Source organism: Lepidochelys olivacea, assembly GCF_965140295.1.
Source record: "Lepidochelys olivacea isolate rLepOli2 genome assembly, chromosome: 6".
NCBI classification, from domain to species: Eukaryota; Metazoa; Chordata; order Testudines; family Cheloniidae; genus Lepidochelys; species Lepidochelys olivacea.
The window spans coordinates 70,144,399-70,170,661 of NC_140416.1; the positions used below are offsets into that span (position 1 = coordinate 70,144,399).

The window sequence follows — 26,263 nt, forward strand, 5'->3', positions numbered from 1 at the left end:
TATCATGTTATTAATGGTAAGGGCTTGATAACCCCGTGCTGGTGCAGGGGGACTGAAAATTGCACCTTGCTGAGACAGCTGCACTCTACAGAATGATTCTCCTATTCCCTGCTCCCACCGCCTTCTGTAAGGTCAGTTTTTCTACCACTGCCCTACTTAAAGGCCCTGACAGTGGATGTTTGCAGTGGTGTTGTAACCATATTGGTCCCAGCATATTACAGAGGCAAGGTGGGTGAGATAATATCTGTTGTCAGACCAACTTCTGTTGGCGAGAAGTTGGTCCAATAAAAATGTTACCTCACCCTCCTTCTCTCTCTGACAACAGGTGGCAGCTTTAAGTTACTAGCTATGGTTGTCTGGGGGAAGACTCCCCAGAGTGATGCCCCAGTAACTTGACATTCTACTACCAGGTTCCAATAGCAGGTCAGTGGATACTATTGACATAGTCTAATGCATGTTGACTAGCTATGCCTTCATGGAGCATGCCCACAGTATGGAACACATTCACGTCTGCATCATTCTTTCATTTGGTGCTTAACATATGGGGTATAATCCTGCCATTGACTTCAATCCTGGCCCTGTTCTATGTTTCTAGGAAAATCTTCATTTTTATATCATTACTATATTACTTTGCTATCCTTACTGAGTTGAGCCTTCACAACTGAGTTAATGTACACTGACCCATTAATTCAAGTGGCCCATAGAATCATAGTAAGAAGAAATGAAAAATGGATTAAAAATTATGTAAATATAAATTTCCATATTGGTTTATTGTTCCTTGTATGTAAGAAATTTTATTGTACAATTTACAGAGCTTTAAAATGTAAAATGGTTAAAAAAATGTGTACAAAAAAGCATATTCTCAGAAAATTATGCTAATAGCAAAAACATGGGCGGGGGAGCAAAAATCTTCAATTCAGTGTGCAAATATTTTATAAAAATAGAAATACTAACTCTACAGGTAGCACTTCCTGATAAATTATTTAAATAGCGTATCTACACAATTATGAGATTAACTATTCAATGGCAATGAGAAAAATAATTTATAAAAATACAGGCAATGGTATACAAGATGACAAAAATATAACACAACATTAGAAATAATATTTAACATTGTTTCAATGCCATTTTCTTATGGGGAATATACTTTTCCGCAAAGAGAATTTGACTATGTACAGCATTTATTTTTAAAAGTTCTACAGTAGCTTTAAAGATTGTTAGACATTTAACTTCTGCTTGATCCAAAGATTTTTTTCTCAGTCACACAATGAGGTAATATTTGTACATAAAAGTTTCACCTTGTTATTTTTTTTTCCGGAAAGACAAAGGATTATAGGTATAATCATGCTGCCCTTTACACCTGGAAAAGCTTCAATTAATGTATGTCTTGCCACCCTCTCCCAGGAGCTCCTAAAATCCCACCTTCTCTGTGAAGCACTCCTGTTTTCACCACTGCACATGGATCATTCCAATGTGCAACCTGCAACTTCATAAATGGCTATAATCCAATGCCATAAAGACAAGTGCCATTTGTGCCTCTAGTTTGAAAACTTGTCGGGGCAGGGATTCTGTTCTTTGTCTGGCATATTGTTGACCAATTGTAAAACACCATGAACATCTAATGGCACTACATAAATGATTAACTAGTAACAAATGCTGTCTAGTCCCTCCAGTAACAGGCACAAGAGATAGGAACTGACAACATATAAAAAAGGACTTGTTTTTAAAAGAAGCAGAAAGGTAACCTACCAGGCCATCACCAATTGCTTTGCACAAAGAAGTAAAAAAACCAATACATGGAACGCTGACTTAGAAAAAGCCAAACATTCCATTCCCTCCAGCTGCTGTTCCCTGTTCTCCACATTCTCTATGGGAAAGTTGCTTTTTGTAATTAATACATCTCAGCTATCTGATCCAAACAAAAAGCTTTCTAAACTAAAATCTAGGTTCAGTATAGAACAGAATAAATAAATAATCTGTATTTACAATTGTACAGTCTTGAAGACTTGTAACAATGATTCTATGGATAGTCTTGACGCATTTATTTTGTTTTGTTTTATCAATAGTCCTTCAGTCATTATGACATCCAGGATAAGTAAAAAATAAATATTTTACATTTAAGGTTTTATCTACAGCCTTCTTCCTCCTCCCAAAAAGTGAGGAGTTAAAAAAAGTCCATGAAATTTGTAGAAAAAGGAATGTTACTATTGTCATTTGTTGTGCCTTTTTAACCATAAAATATAAAGCAAAGATTCTTGTTCCTTGAAGGCCAGCAGAGGTGCTAATTGAGATGGTGTGCTTTCCAGCACCTTTTTTAAAGTTCTTGCTACATCTGCACTTGCTACATGTGGAATAAAATAAATCTCTATTTAATCAGGCAACGGCACTAGATTCCAATTGTGAATCCCTGTTCTTACCAAGCGGTACAATCCTGTGTGTCAATCTTTATTCCCTCTTCCCCACTGGGGATCTGTTTTACAGTTTCTATTTTATACTGTATGGATTAATTTGCTACTACAGCTAGTCTACGTCATTAAATCAAGGAATATATTTGTCACCTGAAAGATATTTAGTCCAAAATGTAACAGTTTCTCCAAGTTACCCGGATATAAACCCCAGAGCATAGGCACCTTTTAGACAAGCATGGCAATTTTCTGTTTAACCTTTAAAAGTCCACCCTCCCATCCCAAATCCCCTTTCCCCACATATTGAAATATCTTTTGTTTTTAAGTAGTCCAAAGCACATCCAAAGATGTTCTTATTACAAAAATGCTACTTGGCGGGACCACCACTAAAAGAGAGGCAGTGACACTGCACTGTGATAAAACAGCAAAGCAAACGTCTTTTACTGAAGCACAGGTGTGCTTTTTAGATGAAGAAAAATTCTCATTCATGAAAAACACATTTGTTTCCTTCCATTTTAGCCGAGGTCATATGTTGAGTTTACTTTCAGTTTCATTCTTTCAAAAGCATTCTTGAGGCAGGTCATGTGTTTTGAGTCCACATTTGTGCAGACAGAAGAAAGGAAGGAATACAATGGTCCCAGGGTTTGTAAAATATTAAACATTTCAGAAGGTGCAATACCAGCATTTTTAAATAGTCTCTGGATCAATAACCTCGTGATTATGGATCTGTGGAGGAAGGGCAGGGGGGAGACAGAAAAATTACAGAACGAGTTAAAATATTTCTGTATTATCAATCATAATTATAGTTAGGGACTAATCTGAAAAGCAGTTCTTTACCCCTTTAGTAGCAATTTCTTGAGCCAGACTTTTGTATGAAATGGTCAGGAATGTAAGAAAGATTTGAGTTATATGATAGAGTGCATACACACTTGAAAACCTAGCCTAACTCAGCTGAACACATAAACCCTGACTTGTATGGGCACATAAACCATGAGCTGTGCATACATTTTGCATGGGTCCAAGCCAATTGGGGTATGTTTGCATGTGCATGTGTGTACATTAATATGTAAGTAAGGATTTTCTCTTTTCACACTGCAGTTTATGCACATGCATTTGAAAAATCCGGCCAGGTATTAAAAAAATCACTAGCTGTAGTTCAAAGCATGAAGTAAATATATTTTATATGCCTCTTCAAACATCATGTCCTGCAATTAAGTCTCTTCAACATTTCACTTTTAGTGGATGGTAACTTTTAACTATGCAAAATTCATTAACGGGATGTCCTCTACCCATCCCTGCACAACACAGATCTCAAAAGAAATCCTGCATGTGGCTCAAGAGTAGTAAAAGATTATTAAAATGTTGTATAATCCCACAAGATTTAAACTGATAAATTTCATCTTTAAATTTGTTTAAGAAAGTGGCCTTAAGAAAACAATTGTCATTTCAGTGTACTTCAGTAAAATGTCATTCCAACAAGATGCCATCCTTACCTCTGCATTCATATTTAAGATCTGAGAAGAACACCATTTCTTGAGAGAAGACAAATAATCCTAACCGACCACCAGCATAAGTTTTATCATAGATTGGTCCTGAATCAGCCATGATTTTCTTCCCTTCGTACATTACAACTCTGCAAGAAGAGCAGTAATAAATCATCCTTGTCAGCTGTGGTAAGTTTTTATCTTTAACATAAGGCTAACCGTTACCAAAATGACATTTGCCCTCAAGTCCCTTCAGATATATCTCAACAATGGTTACCTAATGTAGCCAGTCTTTGGTCTGTGGCTAAGACGCCATCTGTAGGCAGTAAAATCTTTCCAACCTACGTGACGAGGATCATGCCACAAGGTCCGCACCTAAAAAAGAAGGATACGATGATAAATAACCAGAGGAATCCAATTATTTAGGCAATATTTTGACACCATGACATCTCGAGAAGCTTTTTATATTCAAAATAAGGGCGTACAGCTGGACAGTGTATCCAAAAGACAGGCTCTGAATAGAGTCTTTTGATATGCATCTGATTTAACTCCGCTCCTAGAGAGGTTCCTGTTTAATTATTCAATCTGCCTAGTGCTGGATGTTGAATGTTTCAGAAGACCATCAGAAATAATGGACTCCCTACTTGTTTTAAGCTTAGTAGAGTCCCTTAGCTCCAAACGGAAACTATGTAGAGCATATGCTTCATAGTCAAGTTTATACACAAAATCCTACAACTACAAATCATTATTTCTTCTAAGAGCCCCTTTCTACACTAACAGGATGCACAAACTCCCCAGAATTACCATGCTTATTGTTAGAGTAAAGCCTGGCCTCAGGTGCAAGAAAATAATTAACCACAAATGCAGTTCTTACCTGCCCAGCGGTGTTTCCTGTGTGCCACAGAGCATTTCGAAGGTGCTCTCCAGGACCTGTGGTAGAGTTCACAACTTTGATAGAAAGACCTGAGTATCCCTGAGCTTTGGTTGGTGTTGAGTCCCAATAGGACTGGGTGATCTGCTTCCACATGACTACATAGAAACGGCTGCTAGACTGATAACCAAATACAAAGCCAGCATAGTCATCATCCCTTTCTGTATTGATGAAGAATGTGCCACTGAAGTCCACAGCATTGAATTCATCAAATCCTGGGTGAATAATAAGGAAACTAGGTTTGAAGTTGCTGCTTTTATTAGCCTTATGCTGAACCTAAAGCTAAGTTTCTAGACTTTTATAAGACATTGAGGAGAGAGGATCCAAAATGTTCTACTCACCCACTGCAAGTCCAGGATCACAATTGACAGTCTGAACCAGCTCTTTACCCTGGTGACGAACCACCCAGTTAGGATCATTTTGCGATGTTCCCTTAGGATCCAGGGGAACCATCTGAAATCGACGGAAGTCTGTCTCACTGATGTCAACATTCTCAGGGCAGATGTCATCAATGTCTGGCACATTGTCTTGGTCAAAGTCATCTTTGCAAGCATCTCCACGTCCATCACCTACAAAAGTATAGCTTCACAGTGACAACTCTGAAAACTCACTGGCATAATTTGAGAATGATGTATCACTACGGTTGCCTCAAAGTCATACATGACACTTCAGATGGAAATCCGTTGCAATGTTTTGGCTGTGTCTCTACTACAAGAAGCCTAGATTTACATAGTCACCCTGGTATCTTAGTGTCAAGAAGTTTTTTTTTAAAGATATGGCTTAGGTTTACATTAATTACAGTAGCCATGAGCAATTAATGTGTTCAGACCCCCTTTTCCCTATCCCAATATTTCTTCAATTTTGGCATATTCCCAAACTTCATTAAGATATGGGGAATCAGCATAAGATCTACAGTAAAAAGGAATGACATAATACCAATACAAACTGTACATTTTTTTTAATAATCTTTTAAAAAGAGAACAAGTTATTCATAACAGAATTTTTTAAACATTGGTATATAATGCTAGACAAGCCTGTATGGGAAATTACTGGTTTTGATATTATAATGTTCATCTTACTTACCATCAGAGTCAGTCTGGTCTGGGTTGGCAACCAGTCTGCAGTTATCTTTGTCATCAGGGATACCATCATTGTCATCATCATGGTCACAGGCATCACCTTTGCCATCCTTGTCGTGGTCAGCTTGATTAGCATTGGGCACATAGGGGCAGTTATCTAGGTTATTTTGATGGCCATCTTCATCTATGTCCTGATTGTTGTCACATTTATCACCTATGCGGTCAGAGTCAGAATCCTCCTGTTGGAGAAGAGGGAAAGCTTGAAGAACAAGCTTTAAAATGCACAACACTTCTTGCAGCACTTGAGGATGCTGACAAGAAAGACAGAAATACAAGGCTAGAATTTAGGATTGCTATTCCCTTAAAGGACCAGTGCTAAATTGTTACACTCATTTTGCAATTCAGATGAGACTAGTTGTGCTAACTTCTTTTGAACTACTTTATTATTAACATTTCACTAACCAATTGCTTTAGGCTTATTTATCTGAACATCTGGGGCTCAGAGAGTAGTGTGGTTTTCAACTTTTTCCCAGGAGCTTTACAATTATGCATGTAATGTTTCTGCAGCTGCAGAGTAGTCTCTATTTACTCCATGAGATTTGCAGAGATCTAGTGTCAGTTTACCCTCCATCTTGCACCTTGTATCTTTCTGTTCCAAGCACCATATGAAACTGACTTCAGTATGTACCTAGCCATTAGATCACTCTTACATTATAAGAACATTTTGACAGACTGTTGTATGGCTTCCGCTCCATGTCATAATTTTCTTAATTACAGAAACAGCCTCCAAAGCCCTCTATAAATATAGAGACTAAGTGGTATTGTAAGGAGATAGTTACTTCCCTTAGTAGTGGGCTATACCTGGAAAACCCTCTTCTGCTTGCATTTTGTATATACTTTTGCATCTTGTTGTTTGCTAAGTTAGTTTCTGTAATATGATCACATGGCATCTAGCTTTATATTTGCTAGAGCTATCAAAAGTTAGCCTGTCCTATATTCTTGCAGACACTCCTCAGACCCCAGGAGTTATTGAAATGTCAGAGGCCATTTTAACTTACACATTCTGAATTGCTACAAGTGCTAGGGTTTAAGTTATTTTTTCCTTAATATGCTACCCTACAGCAATACTTACAGGTGAGAGTTTTGTGGATTAATTTAAAACAACCATTCAAGAAAACGCTCCATGAAAAGCCAGTGAAAAACCTAACAAAAATAGAATGGACCATGCTTCCCCCCACTTCACCTCCACCTATTAGGAAGAAGTCAAGCATTCCAGTTATGCCCCTGAAGCTATTCATTTTACTGCCTTTTACTTGACAGGACTATACAGGCTTTACCCACTGCTGCTGTCAAGTGTCTTAGAACCAGCAAATTCAGTGGAAGGGGCTGGAAACTCCCTCACCTCCACTTAATCTTGTAAAGATTAGTCTTCATATTATTTATGAATGTTGGAATATGCCTTTGAGCCTTGGCCATAAAGAGGCAAAAGCAGGCAGCATTACCCTTATTGTACTGGCAAAGGCAATCTTTTGAAATGTGGTTGTTTTGTACTGCTTTTTTTTGAGACAAAGGTTAAAGCAATGTGTCTAAACAAAATGAAATGCAATGCACTGCACTAGTTAAGCCTCTGGCCCTGCTGTGCCTACGAGCTACCTCTATTTCTAGCACACACAGATGTTCTGCATACACCCTGTATTAATGTCAAGCACCTGCCAAGTGTTTGGGGGTTGATTTTTTTTCAGAAAAAAGAAAAAAACAGCAACAGTTGCTTTTTGAGTCACATTACTCCTCTATTTTTAGCTAATTTGGATCCACTTTTTTTAACCCCAGCCCTAGTAATGCGTGTGTCTCTATTTGTAATTTACATAGTCTTAGTTTTTCTTGTACAGCATGTTCATTTGACTACACTCCAGACTGTACAGTAGAATCACTGAGAAGAAATTCTCATAGGCTGTTTACTATTAGTTGTAACCCATGTAAATTTCATGCTGTACTCCCAGAGTTACTGCAACTGACAAGATCCATAGTCAAGTTTACAAACAGGAGGAGTGTCTCCCATTAAAAATGCTCAGGACACACATGACTTCAAGCAAGAGTCCTACAAACCTCCATTACTCAATTTCAGACAATAGCTAGCAGCTGTGTGAGCTTCCTGTGAGGTATGTTATCACCTGATAAAGGCATCATGTCAGCACAGTGTGTATAACAAAGGGTAAAAATTAAATGGGAAATACGATTTGAATAGCAGGTGCAGATAGAGGTCAGAATACAAAAACCTACCTGGTCTGGATTGTGTTCCATAGGGCAGTTGTCACACTGATCCCCAACACCATCCAAATCTGTATCCCTCTGGTCTACGTTGTAGACATATTGGCAGTTGTCCCTTTCATTAAGAATGCCTAAAGGAGCAGAGAAGAGATGAAGAATTCAAGCGGCTTACATAGATCATAAGCTCCACAATCTGAGTACTGTAAACTGGCAGTGGAACTGCAAAAAGTAAATAAGGTTGACAATTAAGCCAACAGTTTGTATGTTGCTAAAAAACCCACACTTGTACAGCATAATCTACAATAATTTATCGAACACTAATTGCAACCCCTGTTACAACCGTGGGATAGCACAGGACTTCATAAGTTATATCTCTCACCCATTGCCAGTGTGAATGGGGCTATAAATCAGGACCATCTGCTTCAAAAAATATAGGCTCCTAAACTAAAAGGAGATTTCCATTGGCTGTAATAGGATTAGTGCTTATAGCCTCAGTCACTAGGAGGTGACTTGATCACATACTTGACTTTCTATCCTGCACAAGACAGTGGTACCAACAGAGGCAACATATAACTGCCATCTATGCAGTACTGAACTATCTGTACGTTTAGGAGTGTGGAAATGGCAACAGAACACCTTACCATCTCCATCAATATCCACAGCACATGCATCTCCTTCTCCATTGTTATCAGTGTCAATCTGATCAGGGTTGTGATTGTAGGGGCAGTTATCACAGCGGTCACCAACGTCATCCCTATCATAGTCATACTGCTGTGGGTTGTAAATGAATGCACAGTTGTCCTGCAAGAGGGAGGAGAGGTCCAAAACCACTATTAATAAACAGAGAACTACTTTGGTGCTTTACCAACACAATGCAAATGTAGGACATTTGTTTTAGGAGGACATTTAATGCAAGTTAAGAAAATGCTTGAAAATTCAAACTAGTTAAGCCCTCTTCAGTGGGCAGATCAGAACTACAGTTTCCTTAAAAAAATAAATAAACACTCAGATTGTAATGGATCCAAAGGATGTCTGGGAAGAAGAAGTGGAATAAAACAAATTTAGATTTAAAAAAACAAAAAACCACGCACCCTACTTAACAACATTGGCCAATATTTCAAGCCCTTTGCATCTCAGCCAAATTTACCACTGGTGTAAATAGCAGAAGTGATAAAGTTGCTCTCACTTGCAGTGAATTACAATGACATTCTGAAAACCTTGGTTAGGCTGCTACTGTAAACCAACAACTAGAATGTGGAAGTGAAGAATGGGAGGAGGAAGATTAGCCACCTGCATGCTGGAATGTTACTGTTTACTTGCTGACGCTTCAGCTGTCTCAAGAGTCTTTTTGCCTGCATGAGACTATGAAAGCATGAAGTCAAGAGTCAATCTCATTTTCAAAGTTCAGGCAGCTGCAGCTACTTCCTGGAACTACTGAAGATGCAATCAGAGTTAGGCATCTCTTTTCAGATAGAGATCTTTCCCTTTGACCCTGTCAATTTCCTAAAATCATCTGTTAAGATTAAGGTCAGAGGCCAGGACTTGACCACTGGGAGTGGAGAAAGGAAAAGCTACACTAGAAAAGGCATGAATCTTTCATGTAGCCTTACCCTGTCATCTGGAATGTTATCATTATCATCATCATTATCGCATGCATCACCAATTCCATCCTTATCATAGTCTTCCTGCCCAGAGTTGGGAAGATTGGGACAGTTATCCTAGAAAGGAGAAAATGCAAAAGTATTTTTATCCCAGGCATAAATGCCATGTTTTCTTTATTTTTTTTTTTTAAGAGAGTGAACCGCTAGAGCTATACAGCATAATTCAGATCTCATTTACACTGGTGATACCTCAGTGTAATCACATTGATTTCAACCAGTCATCATAATTTTTAAAGACTGCAGATAAAGTTTTCAGAAGTCACTTAGAAGCCTAAGTGCATGTTATTTTTGAAGATGGTACTTAAGCACTTTTGAAAGTCTCCTCCTGTATCTTTTTTGCCTAAAGCTTTTCTCTATGACATTGAGAAAGTTTATGGGTCGCTCTTTGTAGGAACATAGATGTGGTATTTTTGGAATTACTGGAATGTTCCGAATTCCTGAATGTTACAGGCATGACTCAACTACTGTAATAACAGCTTCTCTGACAATCTGTGACTTCTGACAGTACAATGCCATGATATCCCTGAAGGGATATATTCCTATTTTGCACTATAGGTAGTTTAATACCTGTAATTACTCAAAGGTCTGACTGTCTCATAAGCCTTTAAAATACTGAGCATTTAGCACATTCCTTAGATATATGCTAAGGCAATTTCTTAAAACTGTTAAGTGGGAGAACAGGGGAATATCCTTACTTTTTTGCAGTGATAAGTGGCATTGGCAACGCAGACAAGGTTCTCATTTGGCCATCCATCTAAATCAGTATCTTCTCCACAGATTATGCCATTGCCAGCATAGCCTGGTTTACACTCACAGCGGTACATGGGGTCACTGAAGTGGCCAAGGTAATTGCACTTGGCATTCTTGTTGCAATCATGAGTTCCATCTGTGCATGGATTACGTGGTTTGCAGACCTAAAAGACCACACACACAAAGACAGTAAAACCACTGCAGAAGTCTCTATCCCTCATTCTTCCTGGATATACCACTAAGGCAAGAGGAATTTATGGCTGTTTTGATCCTAGATCTTTCAGAAACAAAATCTTGAAGCACAGTTGCCATCTTAGTATTAATAATTATTTGTCCTTATTCAAAACCTATCTTCAAAGGGATCAGGCACGTACAGGTCTAAATAGTCACATGTTAAATATTTACTTCATTTCTGAATTGGCAACATTTCAACCAATGTTCATCCCCCAAACTCATGACATATGCACCTTCCCACCTTTAAAAGGCTAAGAAAGCAACAGCTTCTAAAACTCATTTTACTGAAGCAGTTTATACGCTTGTACTATGCTGTCTCTTTACAGACAACCTTTAATTTCCCAGACTATGAAGGCTGGTAAAGAACTTGCTTTTTCCCTTTTTTGAAAACTTCAACCTTTTCAGGAGGTGCTTTAGAATACAGAAGGCAGCTGGGAGGTTTTATAAACCAGGAAAATTCTCAACTTGGCAGTACCTGCTTGTTAGCTGTGGCATCCTCAATACCCCGACCAAAAGGCTGTGTTCCAGTGAAACGTGGTGGGCAAGGCAAGCAGTTGTATCCAGGTTCAGTGTTCTCACACCTGTGCACGCCATTGAGGACAAAGCAGGTATCAGGAACCTCTTGACACTGAAGGGAGAAAGATTGGGGTAGCAGGGAAAATTAGAGGATTTCTTAGGGCATTTGGTTTTTATCTTGTAGTTTAGTGTTTTGTACTTTTTTATTTAAAAAAAGAAAAAAAAGAGAGACTACAAACAACCACCCAAGCTTCTGACCTCATCAATATCTTTGCATTGAACACCATCGCCATGGTAACCAGTAGGGCAAGCACCACACTTCCAGGAACCATCAGGGGAGCTGGTACATGTCGTTCCCGCAAAGCAGGGATTAGATAGGCATCCATCTGAGACACAAGATTAGATCATGGTAAATGTCAATCATTTTAGCAGTCTGTTAAGGTGCTGGATATGGCCAATAGGTGAATTTAAACAAACTCTTTGGACTGTTTTGGAGGGGTATGGCAGCATTTTAGACTTGAACAGCCTCACTAACCAGTGGAAAATACTAAAGGTAAATTTCTACATGGCAGTGACATTAGAATGTCAAATGAAAGTAAGAAGTTGTTGGTTTCAGTTGCATTCTTAGCTGCAGAAAGAAGTATTGTCTAATGGATTGATAATGGGGCTAGGAGTCAAAAACTCCTTCAGATCTAATCTCAGTTTTGCCACTGACTTGTCGTCATGTCTTGACAAAGTAATCCAGCTATTCTTGTCATATTCTACCCTCAGTTACACAAATAGAAATTTAAAGTAATGGCACTGAAACCAGTTATGTTACTCTAGATTTGTAACAATGCAATGGAAGACAGAATTTGACTCTCAGTTTTCCCCATCACTAAACTGGAGATAATACAGGACTTCAGATGAGGTGTAATTTTTGCACAGATATTTGAAGATGTAAGTGTATCCAAGTGCTATGTAAAAACCATTTTTTTAAACCTAGAGTTACTCACCAATTGGACAGTCCTGCTTGTTGCAGACCTGGGTCCCGGTGGCATCACCTATGCAGTCCTTCCCACCATACTGAGGCTCAGGGTCATTGCAGAGACGTCCACGTTTTTGAATGCCTCCTCCGCATGTGACTGTACATACATCCCATGGAGACCAGGGTCCCCAGTTTCCATTTACTACAAAACAAATCCATGGAAAGTGTAAACATTCACAAAACTGATGGTAAATTCAGCAAGATTCTACTAGCTGCATCTAACCTAGGTATTGATGCATGTGTCAACACCACTGCTGCACTTAGACATCGTGAAAGAATGAAGGACAGAATGGCAGCCCTACATTTTTCATTTCTGAGTTTGCTAAAATTAGAGCCTGAGTGTTATTCAAAGTAATTTTTAAATTTAATTTTTCTGTAGTGAGTTTTTTGTAAATATGAGATTTTACCTAACAGTTGATTTAACAAGAGACAGATGCCAGGAATAGATTATATAGCAACTTCCAGCTCAAGAGGCTTGTTGTTTAAGTTAAATAATGTAATAGTCTCTATTTGACCAGTATACTTACTTGGGCAAGGATCTTTCTGGCATGATTTGGTTTCTCTTGCCTCACCCTCACACGGTTTGCCATTCATCTGTGGGACTGGAGAGTTGCAAAGACGGATTCTAGTGATCATGCCAGTGCCACAGGTAACAGAACATGATGACCATGGCGACCAGTGGCTCCAACCACCATCCTGTTTGACTTCAGAAAAGACAAACACCTATTACCATCTATGAGTTCTTTGAGGCATGTCTGCAGAGTTCCAAGAAGACTTTTGGCAGTGTGTGAATGCCAATATTAAATAAAAACCACAGTTTTACTACACCACTATCGTGGCTACAGAGTCAAAAAAATTAAATGCATGCTGGCCTGAGATTTTGCTGTGTTTAGTTCAGGCCCAGTGCCAAAACAAACATTCATGCTTGCTTCCATTGCATACATTTCAATTCTGACATGAGTTTAGTAGCCAAAAACCTTAGGAACTGCTAGAGCTAGAAACCAATGTTTTGTACCATCTGTAAGCAGCTTATTGTGGTTTAAACCATTACCCTGACTTGCGGTAATTTAATACTTAAATTACAACTGTGGAAGCCAAGGGTAGGCTCAGGTAATTTTTATGAGCTATGCAAGCAGATGAAATACTTACACCTCTTATCACACTCCTGAATGTGGCAGGTGCGAGTCTGCACAGAGGAACCTTCACAGCGATTATTGAGACTATCACAAGAGCGGCCTCTCTGCTGAACCCCATTCCCACAGGTCACAGAGCATGAAGTCCACTCAGACCAAGGGGACCAGCCATCTTCTGCATAGTCACTGGCTGTAAGAGAAGTACACTTCTGCTTAAAATTTGAATAAAAAACTTCTATTTTATAGACTACGTTTAAACCCTTTTCCTGCCCCCTCCCCCCCAAAAAATCAAAGGCTACAATTATGTCATTTCCCTTCCTTTTACAAAAGATTTCAGCATGAACTTTAAAGGTTCTGTGGTGTTGTCTCAGTGGCAAGCACAGAGGAAGGCAAGGGCAACACAACTATTTTAGTGCTGTACTTTACTTTCATAAGAGTTTCTCAGGTCACTGTTTGGAAGATCAGCTAACAGTTAGGCAAGGGCTGCATGTATGTTCTATTGCTGCTTATCTTGAACCCATTAGGCCATAAGTTGAGCTGCTTGGAAAAACTTCAACAGAACCATTTTCTATCAAAAAATGGTCAAAATCTAAATGCTTTGCAAAATCATGTTGCATCTGCCAAAATTTCATTTTGGAGAAACCTGGAAAAAAGTTCTAACAATGTCAAAATATCCGATTTTGACATTTTCAGAATGAAATGTTTCACTTTTTGTTGGAAAAATTTTATATTATATGATTTAAAGAGTTGAAATCAAAATGAAGTGTTTTGTTCAGTCCAAAACAAAGTTTTCAAAACTTTGATTTGGAGAATTTTGAAATTTTCAGGTTTTTTTCAGATTCAAAATGAAGGCAAATTTCAAAATCTTTCATGAAACAAAATGTCCATCTTCTGCACAGCTCTAGTTATTGGGTACATGTTGTAACTTTAGTACCTGGCTTCTTATTTTTCACCATAGACTTTGAAGTTATGAGGCCACTGATATGAGGCCACCCTCTGTTCACTCAGATCTAATACAGCGATAGCTGTGATATGTCAAAAGCAAACAAGTTTTTCATTATGACTTGAGTTCTATGACATTTTTGCTTCTATTGTCATTCCTAAATTCGTTATTAGTGTTCTCTTATGGTCATAGTTCAGTTGCTAAAAACTCTGAAGATTCACTTTTCAAAAAAGTATAATCATGACAAAATATTCTTGTAAATAGTTTACAGTATAGTTATATTTGTTGTGGAGGAAGATAGAGACCTAATCAGAAAAGCTGTTATCAGAGAACCTGATGGTAACAGCTTTACTTCTGATATTTTAAGAGAGAGTCTTTTTGCAAATTTTATATTGAAAAGTCAAATATTTTGCTGGAGAAAGTTGATATGAAGCTATTAGATATTTGAGACTATGTATACAAATATGTTTATTTTGTAATTAAGCTACACAATAAAGGCAGAGTTTCAAACAATGCTGTAATTCCAAATACAGCAGTTCCAAATTCAGATGATTTAAAAGAAGGACTTAGGTTTGACTGGTATTAGAGCATTCCAGTTTCAATACTGGTTACATCAGACTAGATTTGTCTACAGTATTTTGTAATACGGGCTTTTGAGGGACAGTTAAACTTCCTTTATGTGGCATGTTTCTTTGGATCAGTGCCATAAAGACCAAATTCAAAAGCAAGTAACCACATCTGAAATGTCCACCCTACCCTCCTTTCATGGCAAACATGCCATGGGATCCATGCCTGGACTGTCTGAAGTATTTTCAGGTTTCCAGTATTGCAGTGGTCATTACTTTGAGAAGTGGTAATTAGAATTTAATAGATAAATTATCAACTATAGTCTATTTAGGACAGGACTGCAGGATCGTTTAAGGGTCTCAAAATTCAGTTAATGCAAACTAAGGCTAATGGTTCTCCAGTGGTGTAATCCTATACCCTATTGTGGTAATTAGAGTACATTTTAGTACACTATACCTAGCTAAGTGAGACAGCAGAGCAGATTACAGCAGAAATGCCAAGCAAATTTCACTACTTACGCCAGCATCGTGGGCAGCACTCCCCATCAGGAACAGTGGCATTAGAACAAGGCATGAGAGGGCAAGACACTTTCCTGCATATAGTGGCAGAATTCTACAAAGAAGGAGAATCATAACTAAGCAAGTACAAATAAAGTTTAAGCTGAAATTTTAGCTGAAAAAGATCAAATGCTAAAGACAATTATCTACTGAATTTCTTGGAAAAGATTCAGTAGTAAGTCTACTGCATAACTCCTTGTTGTATTTAGAGCTGACACAATAGTGGTAGTTGTTCCAGTCATTCGTAGACCTGTTTTCCCAAGTTGTTCTTTAGTTACTTTCCAACCAAGAGTGGAAATGTTTTAGAATTTGTAGAAATTAAGCAAAAGAAACTGCCAAATGTCTGAGTCAAACTCTGCTGCATCATATCCCAAATATTTCAAACTTTGGGGGAACTAATGAAGAATTTGAAACCAGCTTTCTCATATGTTAATCTGAATTGAAATTGATTATATAAAGTGAGTTGAGTGGAGTTGGCTCAAAAAACAGCAATCCATAATTTATAGTTAGATGTGGCTTTGATCTTTAAGCCAGAAGCAGAACAAAAAACTCCACTAAAGACTGAATGAGAACTAAAATGCAGTGTATACTTTTGCCAGTTCTGTTCCTTTCAGGACAACAGGCCTTCTTATAGATATAGTTTTAGAAAAGAGTGCAGCAAATGATTGTGACAGCTACCAGTATTCAGTAATGAGAATCATAATGTCATTAGCTGACTACAGCTTAAAGAATATGAAGACCTACAAGTATTCCATTTATATCTAATTCTTAGCCTTTGGTTTCCAAATTGAAGCAGGCTTTGATGGATTTGTACTCCAAAGTGTTTTTAAGAAGGTATAATTAAAATTTGAAGAATGCCATAAAAGGATGAGTTTTTAAAAAAGAAGTCTGTGGAACTATAGTTATGGCATTATTCAGCATTTTAGGATATTTTATAGCATTCTACAGGAACAGAACATACTGAAGAATGAATTCCTTGTATGGTTCTGTGGTAGTTTTGGCTAGCAGTTACCAACTTTATGAAATAGTCCTTCGTTCCAGGCTGCAAAATGTCTGCAAACTCAGTGGCATTAACAGTTTCATTATAGAATCAGGATTTTCTTTTAACTGGTTACATTTTCTAGTTAACGGCAAGGATTCATTCCTATTCATTTAAGTCAGCAAAAAGTGCAGTTGAGTGCCTAATTTGGACCCCAAGTATTTAACTTAGTTTACTTTTTGGTTTGTGTAAACTAAACAGAGGCATTCCCCAAATCACTGAAATAGACTGGTTAATAGACTATTATATCAGTTGGATGTTTTTAGCCTATGCCCTTCTAAAATGTTTCTTTGGTAACATTAAATGAAAGCTGCATTTACAGCACAGCCTACTACATCACTGGGTGCTTGATGGGTCTTTTAGATGGGTCTGATACAATATGCAGTTTAAGTGTGCCTAGTTTTGTGTAGGATTCATTCTTTTACAGAACGAATATCATTTAGGTAGCAGTTGTTTATATACAGATGTTGGCATGTTATGAACTGTAAGAAGTCTTTACCTGGCAAGTACATTCAGTGCAGCTGTCAATAGTCCACTCTTCTTTATTTTTGTGCAGAATTCCATTATGAATGCACACACCAGGAGTGATCTGCACTACTTTGGCAATCAATTCATTTTCTTCAGTCTTAATGAAACAGAAAAGAAAAAGCATCACAGGTATCTTCTGTATTAAGCTCTCCTTTGTCTCAACATTTGTAGTTTGGTCTACAAGTCTTAGAGGCAAGTTGTATTTGAGAGTGAAATACTAGCTAATGAAAACTACTTTGGATTTACTCTGCACTTACCACTTTACGCACTCTGTCTTGAAGTGTTGTAACCATGGACCGCAATCCTTGCATTTCCACAAACATATTTGTAAGTTCATCACAGGAGAAGCCACAGATTGCCTGGATATCCTTTGTTTTGTGGCCAATGTAATTAGTACGGATAGCTGGACTGGAACCATTGATGGGATTGTCCAATGTAATGATCGCACTAGTGGCTAAAAACAAAACAGTATATGCATGTTAATATAGATACATGCACTTGATCTCTCAAGATTACAAGTGAAAAATTCATCGTCTGAAGTGTGCATAACATCTGCTAACATAGCTGTCACCTAGTCCATTCATTTGTTTATAAGCCTGAAAAGGTAATATAATTTGTTATACAATAATGATTTGCATTTCAGCATACTTCTGAATTCTGTCTCAACTTGTCTTCCCAGCATGCTGAGGAATCCTGTTTTCAATAGGTCAGTGGATTCGAAAAAAGTTGCAGACTTACAGCTGGAGCAACCTTTGTTCCTTAGGATGGCCTCCAGGGTTGTTCCAAAGACAAACCGCACATTCTGCAGCACTCCCTGTGGACAGAGGAAAAATGACAACTTTCTGTCGCAATTACAGGGGAAAGAAGTGTCATTTTGCACAGAAAATTTAAAAGTTTCAATTGAAACATAAAAGTCAAAGGCAATAGGGTGAGGGATGTGTCCAGAATGCTTCACTACCCCTGTTGACTCAGTGATAGCAAGCCCTAAGTCTGAACACTCTTTTCCCCAGCTCTAAGTGTCTAATAACTCCACAGATGCACAGTGTCCTTTCTTCTCCTCTCTATATTCTGGGTTTTATTTTTGTTTACTAAAATTTGTTACACAACTATTTATCTGTTCAGAAACTTTGAGTTCTTCCTGTAGTCTTACGAAATTCACCATCTCTCACTAAATGATTCTAAAGCTTAACTGTGCTTGGGATTTGAAGAGGATTTTCTACAACCCACCATTAACATGCAAGCATTCAAGTAGATTGTGGAGGCTATTTATGTTGGATGTTGACAGTTTTCTTGCAGAAGCTGATCAGCGGCTGCACCCCTCCTGTTCTCATTACTACTCTGTCTCTAGGGTGTCTAGGTGCGGCCACTGTGCCTTTAAGTGTTTCTCTCGTTGCGGGATCCCCATGAAGCTGCTGACTGAGAGAAGGAGCCTAACCTGGAAGTTGTCATTGACACCACCCTTGGCGATGCGGAGCTTGGCACTGCTGGCCAGGTCCCTGGTGAAGATGTTTTGGATGGGGATGTCCAGTTCAGCATTCTCCATTTTCTCACACCCTACGTACAGCTGGGCCCGGTCCTCCTGCACGAACAGGGTGATATTCTTCCAGTGCCCAGTGGCCAGCAGGGCATCCTCCACTGACACCACCTGCTGCTTGCCATCACCAGACAGGCTCAGGTCTAGGGTGCCTGCCTTGCCGTTAGACACCAGGTTGAAGATATGGCCAGAGCTGTCCTTGCGCTCCACGGCCAGCAGGGTGCCCCGGCTCTTTTTGGCCTGCCGGAGGGTAGCCAACAAGATGAAGCCCTTCTCAGCATAGATGGCATCCAGCAAATCTTGGAACTTGTCATCAGGCACGGCTGGGATGCGGCTGGCATCCTCAATGCGGTAAGCAGGGCTGGAGGGCTCAGGTCCCTTCACCAAGTGCACCCCAGTTGCCCGACGTCCGGCCCCCTTGCGAGTGAAGCCGATGAGTTCGAAGAGATCAAACACACTGTTATCATCGCCCCCAGACTCTGTGGAGAGACCAGAGCAAGCACTGTGAACAAGGACAGGAAGGGGCTGAGTGGTATGCAACCCCTGGAACACACTCAGGTGCTGAGGACTATGAAAGTAGCTCAGCCCCATTGCAGGCTGGTGTTCACGGAGGCTGAGTGGGGGCTTTAAAAGGGAGTTGAAGGTCAGCCCAATGGGGTGGGGGAGCTGATGGAGAGACAGTGCAGGCAGGGGCAGCTGTGAAGCTAGTTCAGTCCTGTAGTGGGGCTGCTGTGCAGAAGGGCATGAGAAGTCCAGTTGGGATGCAGGTGAGTGTCATTTACATCCTGATTTATGCACAAAGGTAGCTGGACAGGGAGTGGGGTTTTGAGGGCCAGTAGAGGAGGGGAAGCCTATCAGGAGACACAAAGGGAGGACAGCAGAGTGCCCACATCTGTCAGATCCCATTTTAAAATCTAAGGGGAGAGTTCTCTGATCACCTACAGAGATCTCAACTAGTACATAAACCATTTCTCTCTGTGGTCCCCAGGGGCTAGGCTGCGAAGTAATGGACAGTGCAGGCAAGCTAGGGGAGAGTGCCCCAGGTGGCTTCTTTTAGTTCCTGAGGTACATTTTTTAACCATGCTCAACTTTGAAGTCCTTGAGTGCTCAGTCCTTCCTCGTTTGAAGGTTACATAAATTCTGCACAGGAGGAAATATTTGCTGTTCATAACCACTAATCTGAATATTCCTCAGGCTAATGCATTTTTGTGGGCTGGAAATATCAAAGCCGCTCTTCGCCACAGTTTAAGGTTTCATTCCTTCCAAGTCAGCACCAAAGATATCAGAAGCCTTTTAAAAAATAATAATAATAATAATCCCCACCATTAATATTGACCCAATAAATCTCTTTATAATCGCCAGGTACAGAATGAAGCCGCTGTTCTTACCTGGGATCTGGTTTGCTCCGCAGACACCAAACATTAGGAGGAGGAAAAGTCCGCCCGATAGCTCCATGGCAAAGATCGGTCTCCCGGACAAACCTTCGAACAATAAAGGGGCATCTCATAGCCATTACATTCAGAAAAGTAACTTTTGGGGCAATCAGTAGGTTTGTCAGGTGCCCTGAAGATGGAAACCGCTGCAAAGGGCTACGTGGGGCGAAGGGAGAGAGAGACGAGCGAAGAGTGCTTAGGTAGCTAGACACACACAGACCCCCCACGCATTTCAGCTGGGTTCCCCCCCTTCTGCTGGATTCGATTTTCTCTCTTAGAAATTACATTACGTCGCAGGGGGAAATCAAAGCGCTGCTTCAGCACTTACCTTTACAGGAAAAGATGATGAGAGCCTAGAGATAACCCAGGGGAGGAACTATCTTCTGCAGCCACTGAAGAAAGAGCGATCAAAATCCTCGGAGTCTCCCGGTGGCTCTTAGGTGAGTTACCGTCTCGAGCGCTCTTTGCAGCGTCTCTGCAGACCAGCGTCTCTTTGCAGCGGGGTCTCCCCTGTTCCTGGAGCAGTCCGAGGGTCGCCGTGAGTCCTGCGTGGCGTGGCGTGGCGGATCGGTAGCCGCTTGCAGCCCCCGCAGGTTTCCCTTGGCTTGCAGCCCCTGGCCGGTGCAGTGGAGTGGCTGGAGGAGCTGCTCTCGCCTTTAAGGGGTCGCTCACATTCCTGAAAGTCCCGCGGGCCAATCAGCAGCAGCCGGGCAGGAAGCGGGCTGGTGTTTATCCAGTTACCTCACAACAAGAGAGAAACAAACTCCCCCCCCCCCCCAAAAAAAAAAAAAGGCGGGCGGGGGGGAGGGCGATTATCACCCTCCCGCTTCTCGATTCTGCACGCCCAGCAGCCCAGGGTGGCGGCGCTGCCATGCCGCTGTTACAGACCTGTCAAGGGATTTGCTGTACCCCAGTTCGCGGTGCTGGGAATGCCTGAGAGCCTAGCTCCCCCGGGACCACACTCTGGAGTAGTTCAGCACTAGGGTCTGTAGGGGAGGGAACAGCCCGGCCGCGAAAGCGCTGATCTCCCCAGTCTGATGTCCCCCCTCCTACCCCGGTCGTTAATTCGTTGCTGATCGCAGCTGGGCTGGGGCTACACTAATCCGTGCTCATGTTCACTGGCTGAAACCCTTCTTTGACTTTCTTTCTTTCCACAGGTATCTTTGCTGCTGGATGTCTGGGCCAGGCTGTTTGCACAGCGGGGCTCGGAGGTGTGAAACATACACGGACCTTCCATGAGGCGCGGGTTAGGGCTCTCACTCGATGCATTTCTCGGACCACGGGCACGCTTTCAAAAAGCCTTCGCGTCCCATGCCAGCTCGCAGTGTTCAAAGCCAAGCTGTCCACTTGGCGGCGCTCTGCGAATTCTGATCGCCATGGCCGGAGAGGGAATGGTTCTCAAGTTAATCATTCCTAAAGGGGAAAGGGCATTTTTCCTTTTATAGGAAATAATGAAGTTGCATCTTGAAACTCACCCCCCCCCCCGCGCGCCCCCCTGCAAACCGGATCTCCCCAGTTGTACTTTTTGTGCGATTCTTGCCTGAGTTTTGGAGAGAATTATGATGTCACCAAAGTCCTCATCAATCGCTATTCGTTCACTGGGAAAGAAGCTGCTGGCAGTTCTTTCTTTTCTCTGCTTCCTAAAAATCTCTCGTGCCGGTCTCCTCTATTCCCCGGGCGCTTCCGAGCAGATGTACGTTAATGGCTGGGAAGCTGTGCAATTCTCCTGGGTGGTGGTGGTTGATTTTTTCAGTGCTCTCCTACTGTGTAGGGGATCTCGGTGCAGTGCACGCTGACAGAACCTGTCCCTCGCCAGCATTACTCCAGCTGTCTGGAATCCCATTCATGTCCTCTGGCACTGACGTGGGAGCAGCAGCAGCCCTTCCACGCAATGGAGTGGGTGGGATGAGACCTATGAGCTAATCAGATCTATCTGTACAGCCTTGTTATTGTTACCAGGAGACCCAGGTTATCAGTCTTCTCCAGACAAGTGCCCACACATATCCTGCAACCCCAACCTTGAAAGCAAGACAGATCGGTAACAGTTAGACACGTGTCTCCAGGTTAATCATGCCGTTTAAATTCCCAGTGAGCGTGCTATAGTGTAGTGTGTGGGAGTGGGTTGGATAGGTGGCAGGATATGGGTGACTTTAGTGCCTATGTACATATGCCCAATGTGTAGTGTGTGCCAGTAATAATGCTGAGTTTGAGCGTAGTATAGTACATCTACTGTATGGTAGGTTTGGAGTGTGTGAGTTTAGTTTATGTAGTGGGCAGTGCATATGAATAGTAGTGTAAGTTGTGTAGATGTAATATGCAATGGGTGTGTAACACTTGTATATATAAGTATGCAGTGTATGTGCGAGGAGTGTAATGTATGTAGTGTGTAGAGGACATGGCTGTGAGACTTGTGTGACCTATAGAAAACACCTGAAAAACCTGGAACGTCAGCACCAGCACTATCTTCAGAAGATCCTCAACATAAAGTGGGAGGATTGCCACATTAATGTCAGTGTCCTCACAAAAAGAAAAGGAGGACTTGTGGCACCTTAGAGACTAACCAATTTATTTGAGCATGAGCTTTCGTGAGCTACAGCTCACTTCATCGGATGCAGCTGTAGCTCACGAAAGCCTATGCTCAGATAAATTGGTTAGTCTCTAAGGTGCCACAAGTCCTCCTGTTCTTTTTGCGAATACAGACTAACACGACTGCTCCTCTGAAAAGTGTCCTCTCAGAAGCCAACATCTTCAATGTTGAGGCCCTGATTATCCAGCACCAGCTGAGGTGGGGCAGGCACTGTGTGCGCATGCCTCATGTACGCTTACCAAAACAACTGCTGTATGTCCAATTCACCAAAGGAGAAAGGAAACGGGGAGGCCAAAAGGAACGCTTTAAAGACACCCTCAAGGTAAACATCAAGAGATATGGCATCAACACCACACACTGGGAGATAGCAGCCCAGGACAGGGATAACTGGCAAAGACTTGTCAGAGAGGGAACATCCATTTTTGAGGAAAACCTTGCCTTGGTTGCAGAAAAATACCAGAAAAGAAAAGACAGACAACTGTCACCAGCAAACGCCGCCCAACCCTGACTTCCAACACCACCTGCAACATCTGCCAACGAGCCTGTGGCTCAAGGATCAGTCACCAAAGGACACAAAAAAATAAACTCCTGTGAAAGAGATCATCCTCTACCTCGAGGGATCGCCAGTGATGTAGTGGATATACGTAATGTCTGAGCATAGTGTAAGTTCTGTTATGCAGAATGTGAGCACAATGTTGGTAGTGTGCTGATCCATAAGTGGATAGTGAATAAGTGTAGTATGTAGTGTGTAAATATAGTATGCAGTGCATATTATGTACATGTAAAGAAGGGAGTATAATTCAGTTACATTAATCTCTAATCAAACTCAAAACTAGGAGATGGCAACTACACATGGTTGCTTTTAAATGTTAACTGAAATTGCAGACCATACATTACATGTGTTCAGCTGCAGAAATGCACTCTCATTTGGAAATTCAAATTTCTGTTGGGAAAGAGCACCCTTTCCCCTTTTGATTGCTCAGAACTTCCTCTAATTTGTTTTGGAATGCAGTTTCCCATGCTTGGTCTCAGCCTGACATTGATAGTTTTTTAAAAAAAGTTGTAACCCAGTTGGTTCAGCTGTTTTGCATGATTCAAGCATAAAACACGATAGGACCCTCTTCTGCCTCCTCCCCTGCCTTATTTTCTGATATACAGCACAGGTTACTTTGGCCCCAAAAAGAAACATTACAAATCCTGTAGTGAACATGTATTTCTTTTGCTCTGACATAAGAGTGATCATCTTTAACTGGACTATCTCTGTAGGAAGAAGGAGCAAGAACTGAGAAAGAGGTTCTCCCCACTTTTGGTGTGTGTATTGCTGTTGAGAAACAAGCCCCTTGCATGTATTTTAAGAGAGCTTTGACCCTCTGTGGAGATTGTGTGGGGAGACAGACGTGGAAATGTAAAGAGCATCAACTGGTGTAATTGTTATAGCTTCAGTGAATTCAATACAGCTGTGACGTTGCACTCTATATGATTTTATAAAAATATGCTAATGAGTGTGAATATAATGTAACTGGAATATGCTTCATGCAAAAGGTCTCTTGTAAGGTATCATTACAAAGCTTATAATCTACTGAGTGTGGTCATCCTATTTGTATGTATGTATCATTCTTGTATCTAAAACTAGAAATATGAAATATAACTCTTAGGGTCTATTGTAATTATGCAAAGTGTGGGCCATTAATGGTGGTTTGGAATCTTGATGGCGCCCATCAACCAGGACAATTGACTGTGGATGGCTCTGTTTGCTTGCAGGCCCTCCCGTGAGTCAGGCTGGGAGGAATGAAGGCTTGGGGTCTCACAGGACATGTGACCATGTCACCTGGTACTGAAATCCATCTTAAACCTGGTGCTTTTCCATTTAGAAGGAGGGGTGGGGACCCAGAGAGATAAAAGATTCCCGCCTTGTGCCAAAGCTATATAAGGGAGTGGAACAGACCAAAGGGAGCGACCATCATGAGAAATCCCCTAGCTACCATCTGAGCTGGAACAAGGGCTGTACAGGGGAAAGGATTGTGCCCAGACTAGGAAGGCATCCAGTCTGTGATAGAAGCTTCTTGAAACATCTCTGAGGGTGAGATTTTATCTGTATTCAGTTTTCTTACTGTACTAGGCTTAGACTTGCCTATTTTATTTTATTTTGCTTGGTAATTCACTTTGTTCTGTCTGTTATTACTTGGAACCACTTCAATCCTACTTTCTGTATTTAATAAAATCACTTTTTACTTCTTAATTAACCCAAAGTATGTATTAATTCCTGGGGGGAGGGGGGCAGCAAACAGCTGTGCATCGCTCTCTATCAGTGTTATAGAGGGCGAACAATTTATGAGTTTATCCTGTATAAGCTTTATACAGGGTAAAATGGAGTTATTTGTAGTTTAGACCCCATTGGGGGTTGGGCATCTGAGTGTTGGAGACAGGAACACTTCTTAAGCTCTTTTCAGTTAAGCCTGCAGCTTTTAGGGAACGTGGTTCAGACCTGGGTATGGGTTTGCAGCACGCTAGCGTCTCTGGCTCAAACCAGGCAGGGCACTGAAGTCCCAAGCTGCCAGGGGAAACAGGCTCAGGGATAGTCTCAGCACATCAGTTGGTAGTTCCCAAGGGGTTTTCTGTGATCCAACCCATCACAACAGCTATGACAAATTACATCAGATGATGATCTGCCCCATTACCCAGATTTAAGGGGCAGGGAAAGGTTGATGGTTTAAAAAGATAGATTGGAAAAAAGTGATGTCTCCTTCCATCGTGGTGGTAAAATAAAATGTAGACTGTCCTTGTAAGGGAAAAGCAATAAGTAATGTATAAGATGGTATATTAATGTTTTATTTAGGGCTGTCAAGCAATTAAAAAAAGTATTCGCTATTAATCGTGTGATTAAATAATTAATAATGATAAATCATGCGATTAATTGTGCTGTTAAACAATAATAGAATACCATTTAAATATTTGTAGGCCTTTTCTACATTTTTAAATGTATTGATTTCAATAACAGCACAGAATACAAAGTGGACAGTGCTCACTTTATATATTTTTGACTACAAATATTTGCACTATAAAAAACAAAAGAAATAGTATTTTTCAATTCACCTATTACAAGTACTGTAGTGCAATCTCTTTATCATGAAAGTTGAACTTACAAATGTAGAATTATGTACAAAAAATAACTGCATTCAAAACCAAAACAATGTAAAACTTTAGAGCCTACAAGTCCACTCAGTCCTACTTCTTGTTCAGCCAATCGCTAAGACAAACAATTTTGTAGGAGACAATGCTGCCTGCTTCTTGTTTACAATGTCCCCTGAAAGTGAGAACAGGCTTTCACGTGGCACTGTTGTAGCCGGTATTGCAAGATATTTACGTGCCAGATGCACTAAAGGTTCATGTCTCTTCATGCTTCTACCATCATATCAAAACATATGCGTCCATGCTGATGACAGATTCTGCTTGATAATGATCCAAAGTGGTGTGGACCGATGCATGTTCATTTTCATCATTTGAATCAGAAGCCACCAGCAGAAGGTTGAGTTTCTTTTTTAGTGGTTCGCGTTCTGTAGTTTCCACATTGGAATGTTGCTCTTTTA

At 40.7% G+C, this 26,263-nt stretch overlaps 1 protein-coding gene across 1 annotated transcript; it reads right to left on the reverse strand.

Moving 5' to 3' along the window:
* Positions 1 to 740: 740 nt before the first annotated feature.
* On the reverse strand, positions 741 to 20,731 carry THBS1 (thrombospondin 1). The gene is made up of 22 exons (XM_084630291.1): positions 20,418 to 20,731; positions 20,045 to 20,137; positions 18,558 to 19,135; positions 17,861 to 17,936; positions 17,380 to 17,576; positions 17,094 to 17,219; positions 15,517 to 15,610; positions 13,505 to 13,678; positions 12,883 to 13,059; positions 12,324 to 12,497; positions 11,587 to 11,714; positions 11,288 to 11,440; positions 10,524 to 10,742; positions 9,778 to 9,885; positions 8,809 to 8,968; positions 8,180 to 8,298; positions 5,904 to 6,138; positions 5,162 to 5,389; positions 4,764 to 5,035; positions 4,167 to 4,264; positions 3,899 to 4,038; positions 741 to 3,131 (listed from the first exon to the last, which is right to left on the reverse strand). Exons 2-22 carry the CDS (start codon positions 20,109 to 20,111, stop codon positions 3,124 to 3,126), a joined length of 3,531 nt encoding a protein of 1,176 aa, XP_084486417.1. The 5' UTR covers positions 20,112 to 20,137; positions 20,418 to 20,731; the 3' UTR covers positions 741 to 3,123.
* Positions 20,732 to 26,263: the final 5,532 nt, after the last annotated feature.

Excerpts from the sequence above, each read along its gene's own strand:
- THBS1 (XM_084630291.1), bottom strand. The coding sequence starts at position 20,111 with ATGGAGCTATCGGGCGGACTTTTCCTCCTCCTAATGTTTGGTGTCTGC. Across the intron at positions 8,969-9,777 it reads ATAACATTCCAGATGACAGG|GACAACTGTGCATTCATTTA; the intron begins GTAAGGCTACAT and ends TCCCTCTTGCAG. Across the intron at positions 5,036-5,161 it reads TGATCCTGGACTTGCAGTGG|GATTTGATGAATTCAATGCT; the intron begins GTGAGTAGAACA and ends TTATTCACCCAG.